This window comes from Hylobates moloch, unplaced genomic scaffold, assembly GCF_009828535.3.
Source record: "Hylobates moloch isolate HMO894 unplaced genomic scaffold, HMol_V3 SCAFFOLD_22, whole genome shotgun sequence".
Lineage (NCBI taxonomy): Eukaryota > Metazoa > Chordata > Mammalia > Primates > Hylobatidae > Hylobates > Hylobates moloch.
Window position 1 is genome coordinate 12,479,420 of NW_026652297.1, and position 18,370 is coordinate 12,497,789.

An 18,370-nucleotide genomic window follows, 5' to 3' on the forward strand; every position below is an offset into this window, starting at 1 on the left:
GGGTTGTTCAATAAACCTCAGATGAATTGCCTGGTCGTTTCACGTTTGGGCTTTTCTTTGAAATTCTTCCACCCTAGGAGAGAACCAGGCGGCTGTGGGCCTCAGTGATAGTTCAGCGGGAGTCCAAAGGGAAGGACTTAGATACCGAGAACAGTGAACAGGGAGCAGCGGGCCTCAGGGCAGAGCAAACAGCTTCTGTAAAAATGTCTTGAGCAGGAGGCAAGTTGAGGAGGAAGCTGGTTCATAAGAGCCCCAGGTTCCGCCTGCAAAAAGCTCAGAAGATGAAAAGGCTTAGATCAGTCTAGTCCATGGTAGACGCTCCTCACTCTGGTGTAGGGAAGCACGATCACTCACATGTGATGGTTTTATTTTATCTGAAGCATTTTCAAATGGGAAATACATTCACATTTGTTCCCAAAACAGGAGGAATATATTAAGATACACTGAGTAGAGTTCTCACTCCCACCTGTCCCCAGCTACCTGTCTCCAACACCTACTGCTCGGGTGACTTTTATGGCTTTCTTTTGTATTCTTCTAAAGTTTCTTTATGCAAATAGTAATAAATATTTTCACTTTATTTCTGCTATCACATCAGAAGTAGCATGTTACCTCGTTTTCTTTACCTCTTGTTTTCACCTAAAAACATCCATTCGATGATTTTCAAATGGTTTTAATTTATCTGACTGTTCCTCAATGGGTGGCTACACCTGACAGACAGCCCTTTCCCTCCTGGTCTTAAAGGCATGCATTCCTTTCTTACTTGTTCTCAGGCACAGCACAAAAATGTCCCCAGACTGGAAGGTAGTCTTGTTAGAGAGCCTGTCCAGGTCTCAAAATCCTTTACTGTGCTTGCCCAGCACTTGCCTACAGGTGCTGAGCCTGCAGACACCGGGCACTCAGATGTCCCTGCAGATATTTGACTGACCAGCCGTCTTGTGCCCGCCAGCTACAGGAGGAGAACCAGAGGCTCCAGGCCTCCCTGTCTCAGGATCAGAAGGCAGCTGCCCAGTCCCAGTGCCAGATCAGCGCCCTCCGTGCCCAGCTGCAGGAACAAGCTAGGATCATTGCCTCCCAGGAGGAGACGGTAGGTCTGCCCTTCCTTTCAGCCAGGCCTTGGTGTCCCTGGGCCTCTTTCCTGTGAGCATCTCCTTGGATTCTTCTGGGCTCATCAGTGCTAATCTTACCACTCAGGCTCCTTAAGGAGAGAGAAGAGTCCTCTGGCATGAAGGGCACAAAATGATAAGGCTGTAGCTGCCTCCTTCCAGGCTGAAGATGTGCCATCTCCTTAGGGGCTGCTGGCAGATGGGGCCACTCTAACAGCAGAGACCATATAAAATGCTCAGCACCTCACTGATACTTTGCTTATTACCTCATTTAAGCTTCACTACTATCCTTCAAGATGGGCATCCCCTTCTTCCCATCTTCATTTGACAGATGGTGAAATACGCTGGAGAAGGGAAGTGCCTCGCTCAAGTCCTCATGGGGCACTCTGTAAGTGATGAGATTCAACCCTGGCCAGGCAGGAAGAACGCAAAGCTTGTGTTTTTTACACAGTATTCTTAGGCAGAATTCCTTAACCAGTACCTTTTTCATAAATGAACAGCCTCTGATGAGGTGAGAGATAAAGCAGTGTGATGAAAAGGCACTTAGCACCTTTGTCCTAAAGCTGGCCCCGGTGACTCTTTACCTGTTGCTGAAAATTCTCTGCCCAGTCCAGGCTGAGCTTGCCCTCCCGAGCCCCAGGTCTGTGGAAAATCTGTATCTTCCTCTGCTGCCACCCACCTCATGGACCAGGCTCCACACAGCTTCCCTGGGCTGAGCATCCACTGTTACTGTCTAGTCCCGGCCCCTTGTTCCTGCACCCCTTGCTATTTGTGCTTTCCCACACACCCAGCCACATTCACCCAGGTGACATAACTACCCCACTGTCTTGCTACTTTTCAGTTTCCCCCTAAAACACTCAGCTCTGCACTGAGCTCTAGTCTGGAGGTTTCCTAAGGAGGAAACCACAGCAGAGTTTCCACAATGTTCCCTGCTGGCTGTAATCTCCTGTGTGTTACTCAGAACTCTTGTTTGCAAATGATTCAGTGAGGAACCTATTGGCTAAAGATAACAGAACAGGCTAATAGGGGCTCTTATTTTTATTTTCACAGCAAGAGAGGTGACAGTTGCTGGGCTTGGTTAGCAGCAGTAGTATGCCATTGTGAATCCAGACTGTGTTTTTCTTTTTACCATCTTCAGTGTGATGATTTTTGTTTCCTGCTTCACTTTCATAGTTGCAAGCAGACTACTGTAGCCCCAACCATACAACCATATTTGGCAGAAGAAGTTGATGAAAAGGTCCCTTCCCAAGACTTGTGCTTATTTATATTATTGGTCAAAGCTGTGTCACATGGGAAACTACAGCTGCAAAGAAGGCTGGGAAAGTAAACAGCTAGTTTTGTAGTTTGGAGTAGAGGTAGGCAAAGGAGACAGCAGTGGGGAATGGACACTGGATGAGTCATATGTCAGCATGTGCCACTGCAGGTAATAAAAAGCAACCCAAGCTTAAGCAGAAGAGGGAGTTTGTCATAAGGGTAGACGGAGCATCTCACAGAGCTCACGGCAGGGAGCAGCTGAGTCTAGGAGTAAACTGAAACCAGAAACATGAATGCGGTCGTCAGTTTTCCTCTTCTGTGTGTCTCTGTTCCTTTCTCTATAACTGCTTTATTTTTTCCTTTTACCCTGAAGATCAGCTTCTGCAGCTTATCTGTTTCATGTGGTAAAACAAACAAATATACGAACCGAGAAAACCACAAACAGTTGACTGCCAGCAGCTCTTGACATCATTCATTACCAGTCCAGAGCTCTCTGCCTAAACTTGGATGTTGGGTCCGGCTGTGGTGTGAAGTCTCATTGTTCACCCGTGGCTGTCCTGCCTGCAGCCATGAAGGGGGAAGGAACAGGAATTTCTTGGAGCAGGGCGGTTGAGCAGACAGTTCAGTGAATGTCTGCATCTGGCCTCCTGTTCGGGAACGTGTCTGACTCCTTCCTCCCAGGGAGTGCTCTGCTCAGACGCCCACACTGTGGGAGGGAGCCTCTCCCTTGCCCTGGCTGTTTTCCATGAATTATACCAATAGGAACAACTGCGTGTCTGTCCCACTGTTTCTATGGGGCTCCTGCTTTCAAGCCATAATTCTTCTTTGAAGAGGGGACATTCTTGCCTCCCCACCTTGGAAAATGGAGCATGCTGCCATTCCCTTTCACACACGGACCCCAGAGATGTGTCAGGGGGCTGGGGTGGTGCATCTGAGCTCCTTCTAGTTCCCAGCCGGAGGCATGGAATCAGTAGCCATCCCTTCCTCACTGTGCTAGGCAGACACTGCTCAAAGCAGAGTTCTCACAACGTTCCCTGCTGGTTGTAACCCGCTCTATTCCACCTCTTTGCAGATCCAGTCCTTGTCTCTCAGGAAGGTGGAAGGTAAGTGTCTACACAGGGCAGTGTGTAGCAGTCTTGACTGTTGTCTCTGGCTTTTCTCCCTCCTTTTCCCTCTCCCCCAATCAATTCACGGGTGGTGGATTGGTGACAGCAGCCTGTGGACACGTAGTGTCAGGCTTCTGGGACACACAGGCTGCAGCTGCGTTTGTGCTGAAGGCTTTCCATGCAGCTGGCAGGGCTTCTTGCCTGGCTTGCTCCTGTCTGTAGAGGGATGGAGGCAGTGGGGAGGAGGGTGGTTATGGGTGGAGTGGGGGTTCATGAGAAGGCTTTTCTAATTCACCCTGCCTGCAGCGAATGAGGAAAATTAGGATTCAGGGTTGCCAGCAACCTTTACCTTGTTCCCAATGTTCAGTAAGTTGACCCCAACCCCATGTGAATGTGTCCTGTTTGGCATATACAGTCTCCTCTTCTTGGGTACTCTGGTGTGGGGATGCGTGTGTCTCTGTGTAATGGGGTGCAGGCACTGGCATCTAAAGGTAGATGGCAACCCACAGGGGACTGCTCCTATTTAGAGGACCTTGGATAGCCCTTTGTGAAGCTTGTCCCTTCATCCTCCACCCCTAGCTCCCCTGTCCTATGGCTTTAGCTACACTTCTGCCTTTTATTGCAAACTCACATTTCCTCCTATCCCTTGCCTGCCGCCCATCCCCTTCCCAGCCATGTAGCCAGTTCAGACAGGCCCGACCCCTGTGGCCCTGAACTTCTTGAGGGATGGAGCTAGAACAGAGCCATTAATAACAGACATGTGCCACACCCTTCCCCAGCCACTTCAGATTCATCATCTTGTTACATGGCTTACTATTGAATTATCCTCATTCTCTAGATGGGGAAACCAAAGCTTAGAGGGGTTCAAGGACTTGCCATTTCTTGCACAGATAGCGAGGGGCAGAGCTAGTGTGTGGACTCTGATCTTTCTGTCCCCAGTGTCTGCTCCATCCTGCCTCTCTCCAGTCAAGATGAACTGACTGGAGGGTTTTCTCTTTCTGGCTCATACTCAGCTGGGGTTCTGTACTTTTCTTCGAGTCAGGGATGGGGTCCAGGGCGCTGGCGCCACTAACTGTTCCTCCTCTCTTCAGGGATCCACGAGGTGCCAAAGGCTGCGGACACAGAGGAGGACTCTCCGGAGGAAGGTGGGACCTTACTTTCTTTTTTTTTTTTTTTCTAAGAAAAGGAGAGGGGACCCCGCTCTGTCGCCCAGGCTGGAGTGCAGTGGCGCAATCTCGGCTCACTGCAAGCTCTGTCTCCCGGGTTCACGCCATTCTCCTGCCTCAGCCTCTCCGAGTAGCTGGGACTACAGGCGCCCGCCACCACGCCCGGCTAATTTTTTTGTATTTTTAGTAGAGACGGGGTTTCACCGTGGTCTCGATCTCCTGACCTCGTGATCCACCCGCCTCGGCCTCCCAAAGTGCTGGGATTACAAGCGTGAGCCACCGCGCCCGGCCTGGGACCTTACTTTCTTTCCTGGGTGCCCAGTGCAGAAACAGATTTGCTGCCCTCCTCCTTGTTTAGTTTGTCTGTACTTAACTGTATCTGGGCATCCGAAGCTGGAGTGGAGGGAACTGAGGACATGAAAATAATATTTCTTAACACCTTCTGTGTGCCAGGCATGTGACATGCAGGTACTAACATACAATCTGCTGGTTTAGTGATAGGGAAGCCCAGGCTTAGAGAGGGTCATTAGCTTGTCCAGAGTCACAAAGCTAGCAGGTAGCTGAGTGAGGATTTGGAGGGACATCTGATTCACGGCCTGCGCCACTGACTCTCACCTGCGACTATGCAGAACAGTGGAAGAGAACTCGCTGAGTTGACTTAAAATGGCCTTTGCTGTTTTATTCTACATCGTGAGTGTGCTGCAGACAGGTCCCATGGGGCCTAACTAATGCATAGGAATCCACCTCGGCTCCCTTTTCGGAGCATCGCTCACCTGCTGTTTTTATTCACCCTATCCGGTGACTGACTGACCCACAGACCTCTCAACCAGATGTAGCCAAGGGATGCAAAAGAAAAATGAAAAAAAGAGAGATGCTCCCTGACTGCAAGGAGCTCTTAGGGATAGTCAGGGAGAGGAAGCTCCCAGGACGGATGAGTGAGTGCTGACTGGAAAAGCTACTGATCAGGGCCCGTTTGTTTGAGCAAGGCAATGACATGACAATTTCAGAGTTCCCCAATGGACACACCCAGGCAAGTTTTAATTGTGCCATCAAAGAGCTCATCATGGCGTATTTTATTTTTTAATGTAATGTTTTTCTTTATTTTTGAGATGGTAATCTGTGCACTTTGGAAAAAAAAAAGAAATGGTATAAAAGGGTATGCAGTGAGAAGCAGGCCTCCCTTCTGCTCAGCTATCCAGTTTCCTCTCCAGAAGTTTCACCGTTAATGGTTTCTCATGTATCGTTCCACGCTACATGGGAATATGTGCAAATATAAGCACATGTGTGTACCCATTCTTCTCCCTTTTCCCAAATGGGAACACACTGTGCACATTGTTCTGCAGTTAGTTATATGGTTAACAACTTACTTGGGAAATGGTTTCATATCCCTTTAAAGAGAACTGCTTCATTATTTTTTCAGGGCTTTGCAGTCTTCCCTTAGATGGATGAACTAAAATTTATTTAACCAGTTAGTCGTCTACTGCCTCCCCCTACCCTCCCAGTGCGTTTAACCTTGGGATATAGTTGTAAAAATTAGAATTGCATATCACTTTTGAGGAAGGTATCTGTTGAGTAACACAAGGTCCTCAGATAGGATGAATCACATCTTCGAACAGGAGATGCGGGGTTCTAGAGAGGAGGAGGCTGAGATTGAAGAGTCAGGGGATCCCATGGCCGTGCCCCTGCTGTTACAGTGGAGGTTTTACTTGCTTACTATATTGTTTGTCTACCTCGTCCTGTCCCAGACCAGCAGGCAACAGCATCACTTGGGAATTTTTTAGAAATGCAAAGTTGTAATTCTCAGGCCCCATCCCAGACAAAATGAAGCAGAAACTCTGGGGGCAGGACCCAGCAAGTCTGTTTTCACACACTCTCCAGGGCATTCTGATTCTTGCTCAAGTTTGAGAACCACTGTGAGACCAGTGGCTATCTACAACTGGCTAAACATTAAGAATCACCTAGGAAGCTTGAACCGTCTGGAAGACCACGCTACACCCCCACATTACCTAAAGCAGAACATAGAGTGTGTGGGTTCCAGGCATCAGGAGCATTTAAAGCTCCACAGGTGATTCCAATGTGCAGACGAGGTTGCGGCTCATGTCCTGGTGCAAACTTTATTGAGCAGAATCACGCAGGGTCAGAGGTGAATGGGTGGCAGGGGAGGAGTTATTATAACCCAGATTTTTGGGTCCCACCTGTAGAATTTTTTGGTTCAGTAGATTTGGAGTGGGAGCTGAGAATCTGCATCTCACAAGTTACCAGGTAATGCTGATGCTTTGGCTCACAGTTAAGGACCATTGTCCTAGAATCTTTGTTTCTCAGGCTTCGCTGTTTATTAGAATATCTAGAGAATTTAAAATATAAATATCAAGCATTGGGGTCCACCTTGAGAAATTCTGATGGAATCAGCCTGGGGTGATTCCAACTCACAGCCAGCAGTGAAATTCACCACCCTTGATTGTGAGTGAGGTCCTTGGGGGATAAGAGATGGGCTTCTGTGTCCTTAGCATCCAGCCCTAGCCTGATTACACTCATGCTACTTGTTCAGTTAATGTCTACTGAGTGAGTCAAAGGGCTTGGTCCTGGTCTTACCACAGAGGCTGCCAGATGGAACCTGAAGAACACTGTAGGAGGCCTTCCCTGACTCACCTTGGACTGCTCCTTTGTAGCAGTTACCACATTTAATTGTAATTGCTAATTTTGCTAGCCTCAGGTCAGTATTTCTTAAAGTATGGTCTGTGGCTTACCTCCATCAGAATCATCTCAGTATGTTAAAATGTAGATTCTAGGACCCTCCCCCAGACTTATGGAATCAGACTCTTTGGAGGGTGAGGTGAGGGACTATTAAGTTTTAGCTCATGCCCAGGTGATTCTGATATATGCTAAAGTTAGAGGGAGAATCCCTGGTCTAGACAGTAAACTTGAGGGAGCAATGATCTGTCTATCTTGTCCCCAGTTTATCACCTGGACCAGAATTGAGCCTAGCATGGAAATGAGATGAGAGTGTCAGGTGGGGCTAGGATTAGGCTGGAACCCACAGCAGTGGGGCCTGGAATCTGAGAGCAGAAGGGAGCCCAGAGAACAGGCTGCTTTAAGGGCTCAAGTGCAATCTCCAAGTCCTGAGTTAACCGACCAGGATCCCTGGCAGTGTGAGGGCTCGGCAGGTGCGGTAGGGCTCTGGGAATGGAGAACTCAGGTGTCCAGGCTGATCTGGGTGATTGTCTCATGCTACAGAGATGGAGGACTCCCAGGATGAACAGCACAAGGTGCTGGCAGCTCTGAGGCGTAACCCCACTTTGCTGAAGCACTTCAGACCAATCCTGGAGGACACCCTGGAAGAGAAGCTCGAAAGCATGGGGATAAGGAAGGTGAGTTTCAGGGCCATCGTTTTGAGGGCTGATACGTACGATTTAGACACTAAGTGTTCTCAGACAGACGAATGATCGATTGTTCTTTGCCTTGTGAGCTCATTCATCTCACTTGTGGCAGCCCGGGCTCCTCTGGCATCTGCATGCCTTTCTCACTTCACAGCGGCAGTGTGATATCTTTCCTCTATTTCTCCAGCAGCTTCTCAAGACTGGCCCTATTTGGCTGGTGATGCTACCCTGACTCTTGATTGCTCAGTGTTCTCCACTCATTGGTTACTTCCCTCTGTGTCTCTAAATTTTTTGCTAGAGGGAATTTAATTGGCTCAATCTGGCCTATGGATAGGTCCCCCCTTGGGTAAGTATCCATCTGCAAGCCCATCATCTGTGGTACATGTGGCTGTGTCCACTCAGCAGGTGGCTGTGTGTGGGCATCACTGAAAGCTATGTCTGACACCAATTATTTGGTTTTTTTTTTTTGAGAAATAATAACTTATATTTTCCTATAGTTTTTTAGCAGTTACATATATGTATGTATATTTTATTTGCAGATAAAAGATTTGAAATTTAATTATTTTTTTATTTCAGTGGGTTTTTGGGGAACAGGTGGTGTTTGGTTACATGAATAAGTTCTTTGGTGGTGATTTCTGAGATTTTGGTGCACCCATCACCTGAACAGTATACACTGTACCCAGTGTGTAGCCTTTTATCCCTCGCCACCCCCATGCCCTTTCCCCCAAATCCCCAAAGTCCAGTGTACCATTCTTATGCCTTTGTGTCCACAGAGCTTAGCTCCCACATAGGAGTGAGAACATACGATGTTTGGTTTTCCATTCCTGAGTTCACTTAGAATAATAGTTTCCAGTTCCATCCAGGTTGCAGCAGATGCCATCATTTTGTTCCTTTTTAGGGCTGAGTGGTATTCCATGGTATGTATATATATCACAGTTTCTTTATCCACTCATTGATTGATGGGCATTTAGGCTGGTTCCACATTTTTGCAATTGCAAATTGTGCTGCTATAAACATGCATGTGTAACTATCTTTTTCATGTAATGACTTCTTTTCCTTAGTGTAGATACGCAGGAGTGGGATTGCTGGATCAAATGGTAGATCTCCTTTGAGTTCTTTAAGGAATCTCCACACTGTTTCCCATAGTGGTTGTACTAGTTTACATTCCCACTAACAGTGTAAAAGTGTTCCCTTTTCACCACATCCATGTCAACATCTATTAATTTTTGATTTTTTGATTATGGCCATTCTTGTAGGAGTGAGGTGGTGTCACACTGTGGTTTTGATCTGCATTTTCCTGGTAATTAGTGATGCTGACCATCCCCACTCTGGGAAGCTCCCTCCTCATTTAAGGACAGTCTGCAGTCCTTAGGACCACCAGTGCTGCTCTCCAAGGCTTCTGGGCCCACTCCTCAGCCACTCGTCTTGATCCATTGTCTCCTTGGGTTTGGATTATTCTTGTTTCTCCAGTTCCATGAGGTGTGACCTTAGATTGTCTATTTAGCGCTCTTTCAGACTTTTTTTTTTTTTTTTTTTTTTGAGACGAGTCTCGCTCTGTCACCAGGCTGGAGTGCAGTGGTGCAATCTTGGCTCACTGCAACCTCTGACTCCCTGGTTCAAGGGATTTTCCTGCCTTAGCCTCCTGAGTAGCTGGGATTACAGGCACGTGCCACCCCACCCAGCTAAATTTTTTTGTATTTTTAGTAGAGATGGGGTTTCACCATGTTGGCCAGGATGGTCTTGAATTCCTGATCCGCCTACCTCGGCCTCCCAAAGTGCTGAGATTACAGGCGTGAGCCACCACGCCAGGCCGCAGACTTTTTGATGTAAGCATTTAATGCTATGAACTTTCCTCTTAGCACTGCTCTTGCTGTATCCCAGGGGTTTTGATAGGTTGTATCACTATTATCGTTCAGTCAAAGAACTTTTAAGTTTCCATCTTGATTTTGTTGTTGACCCAACGATTATTCAGGAACAGGTTATTTAATTTCCATGTATTTGCATGGTTTTGAGGGTTTATTTTGGAGTTGACTTCCAGTTTTATTACACTGGGATCTGAGAGAGTGCTTGATATAATTTCGATTTTCTTAAGTTTACTGAGACTTGTTTTGTGGCCTATCAATCATCTGGTCTATCTTGGAGAATGTTCCATGTGCTGATGAAAAGAATATATATTCTGCAGTTGTTGGGTAGAATGTTCTGTAAATATCTGTTAAGTCTATTTGTTCTAGGTTATAGTTTAAGTCTATTGTTTCTTCGTTGACTTTCTGTCTTGATGACCTGTCTAGTGCTGTCAGTGCAGTCTTGAAATCCCCCACTATTATTGTGTTGCTGTCTGTCTCATTTCTTAGGTCTAGTAGTAATTGTATTATAAATTTGGAAGCTCCAGTGTTAGGTGCATATGTATTTAGAATTGTGATACTTTCCTGTTGGACTAGTCCTTTTATCATTATATAATGTCCCTGTTTGTCTTTTTTAACTGCTGTTGCTTTAAAGTTTGTTTTGTCTGCTATAAGAATAGCTACTCCTGCTCGCTTTTGGTATCCATTTTCATGGAATGTTTTTTTTCCGCCCCTTTACCTTAAGTTTATGTGAGTCCTAATGTGAGTTTAGGTGAGTCTTCTGAAGACAGCAGAAACTTGGTTGGTGAATTCATATCCATTCTGCCATTCTGTATCTTTTAAGTGGAGTATTTAGGCCATTTACATTCAATGTTAGTATTGAGATGTGAGGTACTGTTCTATTCATTGTGCTGTTTGTTGCCTGAATACCTTGCCTTTTTTTTTTTCATGTGTTATTGTTGTATAGGTCCTATGAGATTTATGCTTTAAGGAGGTTCTGTTTTGGTGTATTTCATGGATTTGTTTCTGTATACATATGTAACAAACCTGCACGTTGTGCACATGTACCCTAAAACTTAAAGTATAATAAAAAATAAATTAGATAAAAAAGATTTAGAGATCCTTTTAGCAGTTCTTGTAGTGCTGGCTTGGTAGTGGCGGATTCTCTCAGCATTTGTTTGTCTGGAAAAGACTGTATCTTTCTTTCATTTATGAAGCTTAGTTTCACTGGATACAAAATTCTTGGCTGATAATTGTTTTGTTTAAGGAAGCTAAAGAATAGAACCCCAATCCCTTCTAGCTTGTAGGGTTTCTGCTGAGAAATCTGCTGTTAATCTGAGAGGTGTTCCTTTATAGGTTACCTGGTGCTTTTGCCTCACAGCTCTTAGGATTCTTTCCTTCATCTTGACTTTAGATAACCTGTTGACTATGTGCTTAGGTGATGATGTTTTTGCAATGAATTTCTCAGGTGTTCTTTGAGCTTCTTGTATTTGGATGCCTGGGTTTCTAGCAAGGCTGGGGAAGTTTTCCTCAATTATTCCCTCGAAGATGTTTTCAAGCTTTTAGATTTCTCTTCTTCCTTGGGAATAACAATTATTCTTAGGTTTGGATGTTTAACACAGTCCCAAACTTCTTGGAGTCTTTGCTCATTTTTTAAAAATTCTTTTCTGTCTTTGATGGATTGTGTTAATTCGAAAGCCTTGTCTTTGAGCTCTGAAGTTCTTTCTTCTGCTTGTTTGATTCTATTGGTGAGACTTTTCAGTGTATTTTGCATTTCTCTAAGTGTGTTTTTGATTTCCAGAAGTTGTGATAACTTTTTATTTATGCTATCTATTTCACTAAAAAGTTTTCCTTTCATATCTTGTATCACATTTTTTATTTCTTTAAGGTGGGCTTCACCTTTCTTTGGTCCCTCCTTGATTAGCTTAATAATCGACCTTCTGAATTCTTTTTCTGGCAATTCAGAGATTTGTCTTGGTTTGGATCCATTGCTGGTGAGCTTGTATGATTTTTGGGGGTGTTAAAGAACCTTGTCATATTACCAGAATTGTTTTTCTGGTTCCTTCTCATTTGGGTAGACTATGTTAGAGGGAAGATCTGGGATTTAAGGGCTGTTGTTCAGATTCTTTTGTCCCATGGGGTGCTCCCTTGATGTAGTGCTCTCCCCCTTCCCCTAGGAATGGGGCTTCCTGAGAGCTGAACTGTAGTGATTGTTTTTGATCTTCTGGGTCTAGCCACCCAGTAGAGTTACAGGCTGGTACTGGGGAGTGTCTGCAAAGAGTCCTGTGATGTGATCCATCTTCAGGTCTTGCAGCCGTGGATACTATTCCAGCACCTGCTCCGGTGAAGTTAGTAGGGGAGTGAAGTGGACTCTTGAGGGTCCTTGTTTTTGTTTGTTTGTTTGTTTAGTGCACTGGCTTAGTGTTAGTTGGCCTCCAGCTAGGAGGTGGTGCTTTCAAGCTGTGGTCCTATAGGGAGGATGCATACTTGCCCACTTGCCCTAGGGACACCTGGTTAAGTATTCAGGTTTCTCAGGCGGTGGGCAGGGCCATACAGCTCCTAAGAGATTATGACCTTTGTCTTCAGCTACCAGGGCGGGTGCAGGAAGACCACCAGGTGGGGCCAGGGATAGACATTTCTGAGCTCAGACTCTCTTTGGGTGGGGCTTGCTGCAGCTGCTGTGGGGGATGAGGGTGTGATTCCCAGTCCAATGGAGTTATATTCCCAGGGGGATCATGGCTGCCTCTGCTGAGTCATACAGGTCGCCAGGGAAGTGGGGGAAATCTGGCAGTCACAGGCCTCAGCCCGCCTCCACACAGCCTGCAGTCCTGAAGTCTGGTCTCACTCGCACTGTGCCCCACCAACAGGACCAAGTCTATTTCCAAGCAGCCGGTGACCAGGGCTGGGAACTTGCCCCAGACCACGAACCTCCCCATTGAGAAAGCAAGCAGACTCAGGTTTTCAGCATCTCAGGGAGTCTGCAGCAGTGATCCAGTTCCTTTAAAGGGTCTATGGATTCTCTCTCCAACTAGTATTTGAATGCCAGTGTGCGTAACTAGAACATGTATGTTATTGTTAGAAGCACCAATGAAATCTATTATTAAATAAAAACACACCTGTTACTAAATTAGCCAAGCATTACACTATTGGAGTACTATTTGTGTAGAGTAAGTTAGAAAAAAAAAAATAGACAACTAGGGTTATTTTAGGAAGAATGCTCACTACTTTGATTGTTTTCAACTACTGACTACTCTAACTTTGGCCCTATATTCAGACTTGATTAAGACGTTCCTTTCTAACCTTGCATGAATCCTCATCTTGGATTCAGATGCCTCCCTAGACCCTCCCATGGGCTCTGGGTGGATGTCAAAAGCTCGAGCAACTTCCAATAGGCCTTGAAAGGGTACTTGGATTGTGTTTACAGCAGTTTAGTTTTTTAAACGTTGTTAGTCATGGACAGTGTGTTTGGCATAATAATAGTAACTGGGGGTACAAAAATGAGCAAGCCATGGTCTGTTATCCTAGGATTCAGTTAGATGGTAGAAAAGCATGTTCCAACGAAGTCCCTCATGCTATGATGTGGTTAGAATTGTGACGCGGTCCTTTGGATTATCCTGCTGTGTACATTTTGGTGGGGCTCCCAAACCCTGAACTGCTGCACTTTCAGCAACTTTGAAGCTGCTGCTTACCCTTCTCTGATCCCCATTTCATGCCCCCCACTCCTGCAAGAAAAGCACCAGGCACTGATCACAGACTCCCAGGCCAGCAGCAGGAGGTGTGAGAGGCTTAGGGGAAAGAGAAGAAGGGTAGCCTCTTTCTGTAAAGGTGAACTCCTGTCTCCTCTAGGATGCAAAGGGAATCTCGATTCAGACTCTCAGACACCTGGAATCCCTGCTAAGAGTCCAGCGGGAGCAGAAGGCCCGGAAGTTTTCTGAATTTCTGAGTCTGAGGGGAAAGCTTGTCAAGGAAGTCACCAGCAGAGCGAAGGAGAGACAGGAGAATGGCGCTGTGGTGTCCCAGCCAGACGGGCAGCCTTCAGGTATACTGGGGAGAGGGCTTGCTCAGGGCTGTGACCTGTATAAGGGTCCCATTCTTGCCAAAACTTGTTTGCACATGAGGAGGGTATAGTCTCCGTTCCCCATTAGGGGCACTTCTCTGAAGGGCTGAGCTGGTAGGGTCCTCACAGGGGACTGAGTCCAGAAGTTCTCTGTTGAGGAAATAGGATCTGGGGTGGAGTGGGGGCATTTGTCCAGGGTCACTTGGGGAAGTTGGAGGAGAGCCGGAGCTGGAGCCTGTTGTCAGCCTGAACTGTCCCTGTGCAGACATGCTGCCTCCCTTAGCACCTTCATTCTGCTTGGCTTGCTGCGACCACAGTTGAGTGTCTCTTCAACACAGAGCAGCCTTTTCAGTTTCTGGCTCTACACACCAGGCATGCCAGCCTGGGGAGGCAGGCAGAGGCCTGGGAGCATTGAAGCTGCAGGTGGAGGCAAATACCAATCAAATGTAAACTTCTGCAGAGCTCAGATAGCCCCTGCTCTGGCCATGGGAGAGCATGAGAGGCTGGGCCAGTTCTGCACACAGATGAATTCTCAGAGCTCAGAGTTGGTTCCTTGGGCCAGGTCATAGCTGCTACTTTACCATTTGCCCATGCTCTGAGGGTCATGACAAGAGAAGGCCCTGTGGTTCTGGTGGAACACTAAATTCTGTGGACCAGGACCCCTGAGTCTGTTCTTACGGAGCAAGTGTATTTGTGTTCCCAGGTTTAAGAGCGCCCTGTTTCTAGAGGGTTCCCAGAGGCCCTGGGCTGCTGTGGTGGGAGGCTCTGGGGAGGGCTTCAGTGGGTCTGGTCTGCTCATGCAGGTGCTGTCCTGCTCCTTTTACTTCGTCTTCTCAGTCAGGGACACGTGCGGCCAGAGGGAGGCCAGTTCTGTGTCTCCTGTGTCCAGGAAGAACCGATCTGAGCTCTTCACGCAAAAAAGTTTTGCAGAGTGTGGCCCACTTATCTCTGAGGATGTGAGAGATGATTTTAGTTGCTACGTCAACCAATCATTTTATAATTTATTTTTATTTTTCCTCATGTGAATTAGAAGAAAATAACACTAACATAGTAATCCTGTGAGCTCATGGACATTATTACTTGGACAAGTATCAAGCAGGTATTTTGTGTTTAAAAGCATTGTCATTTTGGCATGAAAATATGGTGAAAAATGTGTTGATGACCTGGGAAACTATAATATTTAGTTTAAACTTCTGGTCTTAAAATCTCTAAGGAAAGGACGGTTTTTAGTCTTGCATAGAAATCTCAGACAGAACGATATTTATCCTGGTTGCCAATCTGCCTTTTATGCTCCAATTTAAATGTATATCCTTTTGCTCATTCACTCAAATGTTCATTCATTCATTCGCCCAGTCATTCATTTAGTACAGTACTTGCTGAGGCTGACTCTGTGCCAGGGCCTTCCACCTCACCTGGGAAACCAGCCAGGACCAGGTGATGTGATGGAGCCAAGCATGGGGGTGGTGAGAGCTCAGAGGAGGGAGGGGACAGGGACTTGGGAAGGATGAATGGAAAAACCCTCGGAATGCTGGCTTCCAAGAGAAAGCAAAGGTATCTTGCTCCTTCTAGGTGCTACGCCCCACCCACTCCCACACACCTTTGTTCCTATAGTGAAAAAGCCAGGAGGGAAAGCCCCCTTCGCAGCCTCTCCCTTTCCCTGGCCCTGGGGTTCTGCCTTCTCTGGAGATGTTACTGAGTTGTGAGATGAGCGCTGTGTTTTTGTGGCATTTTGTAGACCTTTCCTTCCAGCTCTGCACCTTTATTCTTTTCCTGGGTCCCACAAGTGCTGTCTTAATGCTCACCTCCCATTTCTGCTTGGACCCTGCCTCCTCTGTGGCCGGGGCAAGGCTGTGGGAAGTAGCGGTGAGGGCCCAAGATTGGGGCAGACAGACAACCTGGGTTTGTATTCACCACGCTCTTCCGTGGAGCTGAGGGCAAGCCTCCGTAGGGAAAATGATAGCCTCTGAAGATGCTCGGGGGCCAAGTGGTTGTATGTAAAGTGCTTTTCTTGGTATCTGGTGAACAGTCATGGGAAGCTATTGTTATTTTCCCCCAGCAGGCTTGTCTTTGTCTTCCCCTTCTCTTCAGTTTACTCTTTCCTGGAAGCTCCACTTCTGAGTAGACACATTCACTGAGAGCAGCACACAGCTGGCCCTTGAACAATGCAGGGGTCAGTGGCGCCAACCCCCCATGCAGTTGAAAATTTGCGTGTAATTTTTGACTGCCCCAAAACTTAACTACTCATGGCCTACCGTTGACCAGAAGTCTTACTGACAACATGGACTATTAACACATATTTTGTATGTTAGAATTATAAGCTGTATTATTACAATAAAGAAAGCTCGAGAAAAGAACATGTTATTAAGAAAATTACAAGGAAGAGCAAATACGTTTACTATTCATTAAGGGGAAGTGGATCATCATAAAGGACTTCATCCTTGTCATCTTCGTGTTGAGTAGGCTGAAGAGGAGGAGTAAGAGGAGGGGTTGCTCTTGCTGTCTCACGGGTGGCAGAGTCGGAAGAAAATCCATGTATAAGTGGACCCGTGGCTGTTCAACCCCGCGTTGTTTAAGGGTCAACTCTATTTCAAACATTTTCTGATCTTGAATTACTGTAAGAAACTCATTTTACATTGTGACCCAATCCACACGTCTGACTCCCTGTGATGCACTCTCTCTCTTCTCTTCCCATAAAAACTTGCTGATCTGGGACCGCTCTTCTCGGCTATAGGTCTTGATGCTATTTGGAAAACAGAGGGGCTGTGTCCAATTGCCTGCCTTGGTACTGCCTTGCCCCAGGCTGCATTTGGGAGGAGGTTTGAGTGGATCTTGATGGTTCATGCAGTCCTGCGGCGACCTCTGGTGGCAGCGGGGTCTTCCTGCAGGACTGCCTGCAGTGCAGCGGCTGTAGCGTGGGTGGGGGAGAGGGTAGCGGCCTTGGTGAAGTCCGTCTAGGACTGCTGAGCCCCGCTTCAGGCCCGCGGACTCCTGCTGGTCTTCTGTAATCACACCATGACCCTGGAGCACCCAGCTGCTCTCCTGGTCTCTGATGAAACTGTGGAACTGTGGTCCTAGCCTCGAATCTGGCCAGCAGAACACCTGACTTGGCAGCAGTCATGAAATCTGCTGTGGTTGTTACAGCACGGAGGAGTGATTGTTCATTTCCAGGGTGTTGGAGCCGCTTTCTCCCTCCTCTTAGGCTTGAGACCCAGCATGGGTGTACTCCAAAAATCATTCCTTTCTGTGTTTCCAGTCAAAAGCCAGCAGAGCACACTGGTCACCAGAGAGGCCCAGCCAAAGACCAGAACCCTGCAGGTGGCCTTGCCATCCACACCGGCAGAGCCACCCCCCCCAACTCGTCAGAACCATGGCAGCCATGGCTCCAGCCTGACCCAGGTGTCCGCCCCCGCTCCACGCCCCAGAGTGCGTGGACCCTCCAGCACCCCTCCTTCCTCGGGGCCTGGGATGAGGTGAGCCCCAGACTCTGCCCTCTCACCCCACCTGCAGTGGTGGCTCCTGGATTCAGGCAGCCCTGTTCTGGGCTCCCTCCAGCCTTCTGCAGATAGGAGGGGGGCAGACACATGTGACTAGAAGGTGCCTCAGGTGGGGTCCAGTCTGAGCTCTGGACTTGAGAACCTGTGCTCCCAGCCAAGACAAACCCACCCTCCCCTTACCCATCTCCCCGCCAAGCCCGTTCCCCCTCCAGAGGGGCTGGATCCTCAGATGGGCAGGGCTCTACTAAGGGAGATACTGGTGTGGCTGCTGCACTCCAGGGGTTTCCTGGCTATCTTCTGGGCAGGAGGGAGGGAGCAGGGCTGGCCCTGAGCAAACCAAACCAGCTTGAAGCATGGTGAAGTTTGGCTTTTGAAGTTTTCTTTCTGGCCCATGCATCCCTCATTTCTTCTCCTCCTCGTGGCAGCACGCCCCCGTTCAGTTCTGAAGAGGACTCAGAGGGAGACCGTGTGCAGCGTGTGTCTCTACAGCCCCCGAAAGTTCCTTCCAGGATGGTACCCCGGCCCGAGGATGACTGGGACTGGTCTGACACAGAGACCTCGGAGGAGAATGCACAGCCCCCTGGCCAGGGCTCAGGTGAGGTGGCACCTTCGGGTGAGTGGGCTGGGACCACTGGTATAGCCCTTCTCCAGCCCAGACTTCTCAAGGCTCCAGAAACATCCTTTAGCTTCCTTTAGGCTTTCTTATTTGACATCTCTTTCTCTATTTGGCTTGGAAACGGTGGTCCCCCTTCGCCTCAGGTATTTTTTTGTGGGATAGCAGAGATATCAGGAGAAAGCTAGAGTTTGAGCAAGGTTTAATTTTACCCCTTGTTTTGTCATTAAATTGTTAACCGTGGGAGGTTGAAGGGAGCCACTCACCCCTTTTCTCCTCCATGTTCTTTCCAGTAGAGAGTAAACACTGTGGCCAGCTACGGGTGATCAAAGCCTTGCTCCAGTAGTGGTGACAGGGCC

At 47.5% G+C, this 18,370-nt stretch overlaps 1 protein-coding gene across 1 annotated transcript in view; it reads left to right on the top strand.

Moving 5' to 3' along the window:
• DZIP1L (DAZ interacting zinc finger protein 1 like) overlaps positions 1 to 18,370 on the top strand; it is a 55,326-nt gene that overhangs the window by 31,467 nt on the left and 5,489 nt on the right. Inside the window, exons 8-14 of the mRNA XM_032143882.2 lie at positions 947 to 1,084; positions 3,430 to 3,460; positions 4,555 to 4,608; positions 7,864 to 7,997; positions 13,694 to 13,886; positions 17,158 to 17,374; positions 17,824 to 17,993. Of these exons, the coding sequence (XP_031999773.1) occupies positions 947 to 1,084; positions 3,430 to 3,460; positions 4,555 to 4,608; positions 7,864 to 7,997; positions 13,694 to 13,886; positions 17,158 to 17,374; positions 17,824 to 17,993 (937 nt within the window). The remainder of the gene's footprint in view (positions 1 to 946; positions 1,085 to 3,429; positions 3,461 to 4,554; positions 4,609 to 7,863; positions 7,998 to 13,693; positions 13,887 to 17,157; positions 17,375 to 17,823; positions 17,994 to 18,370) is intronic.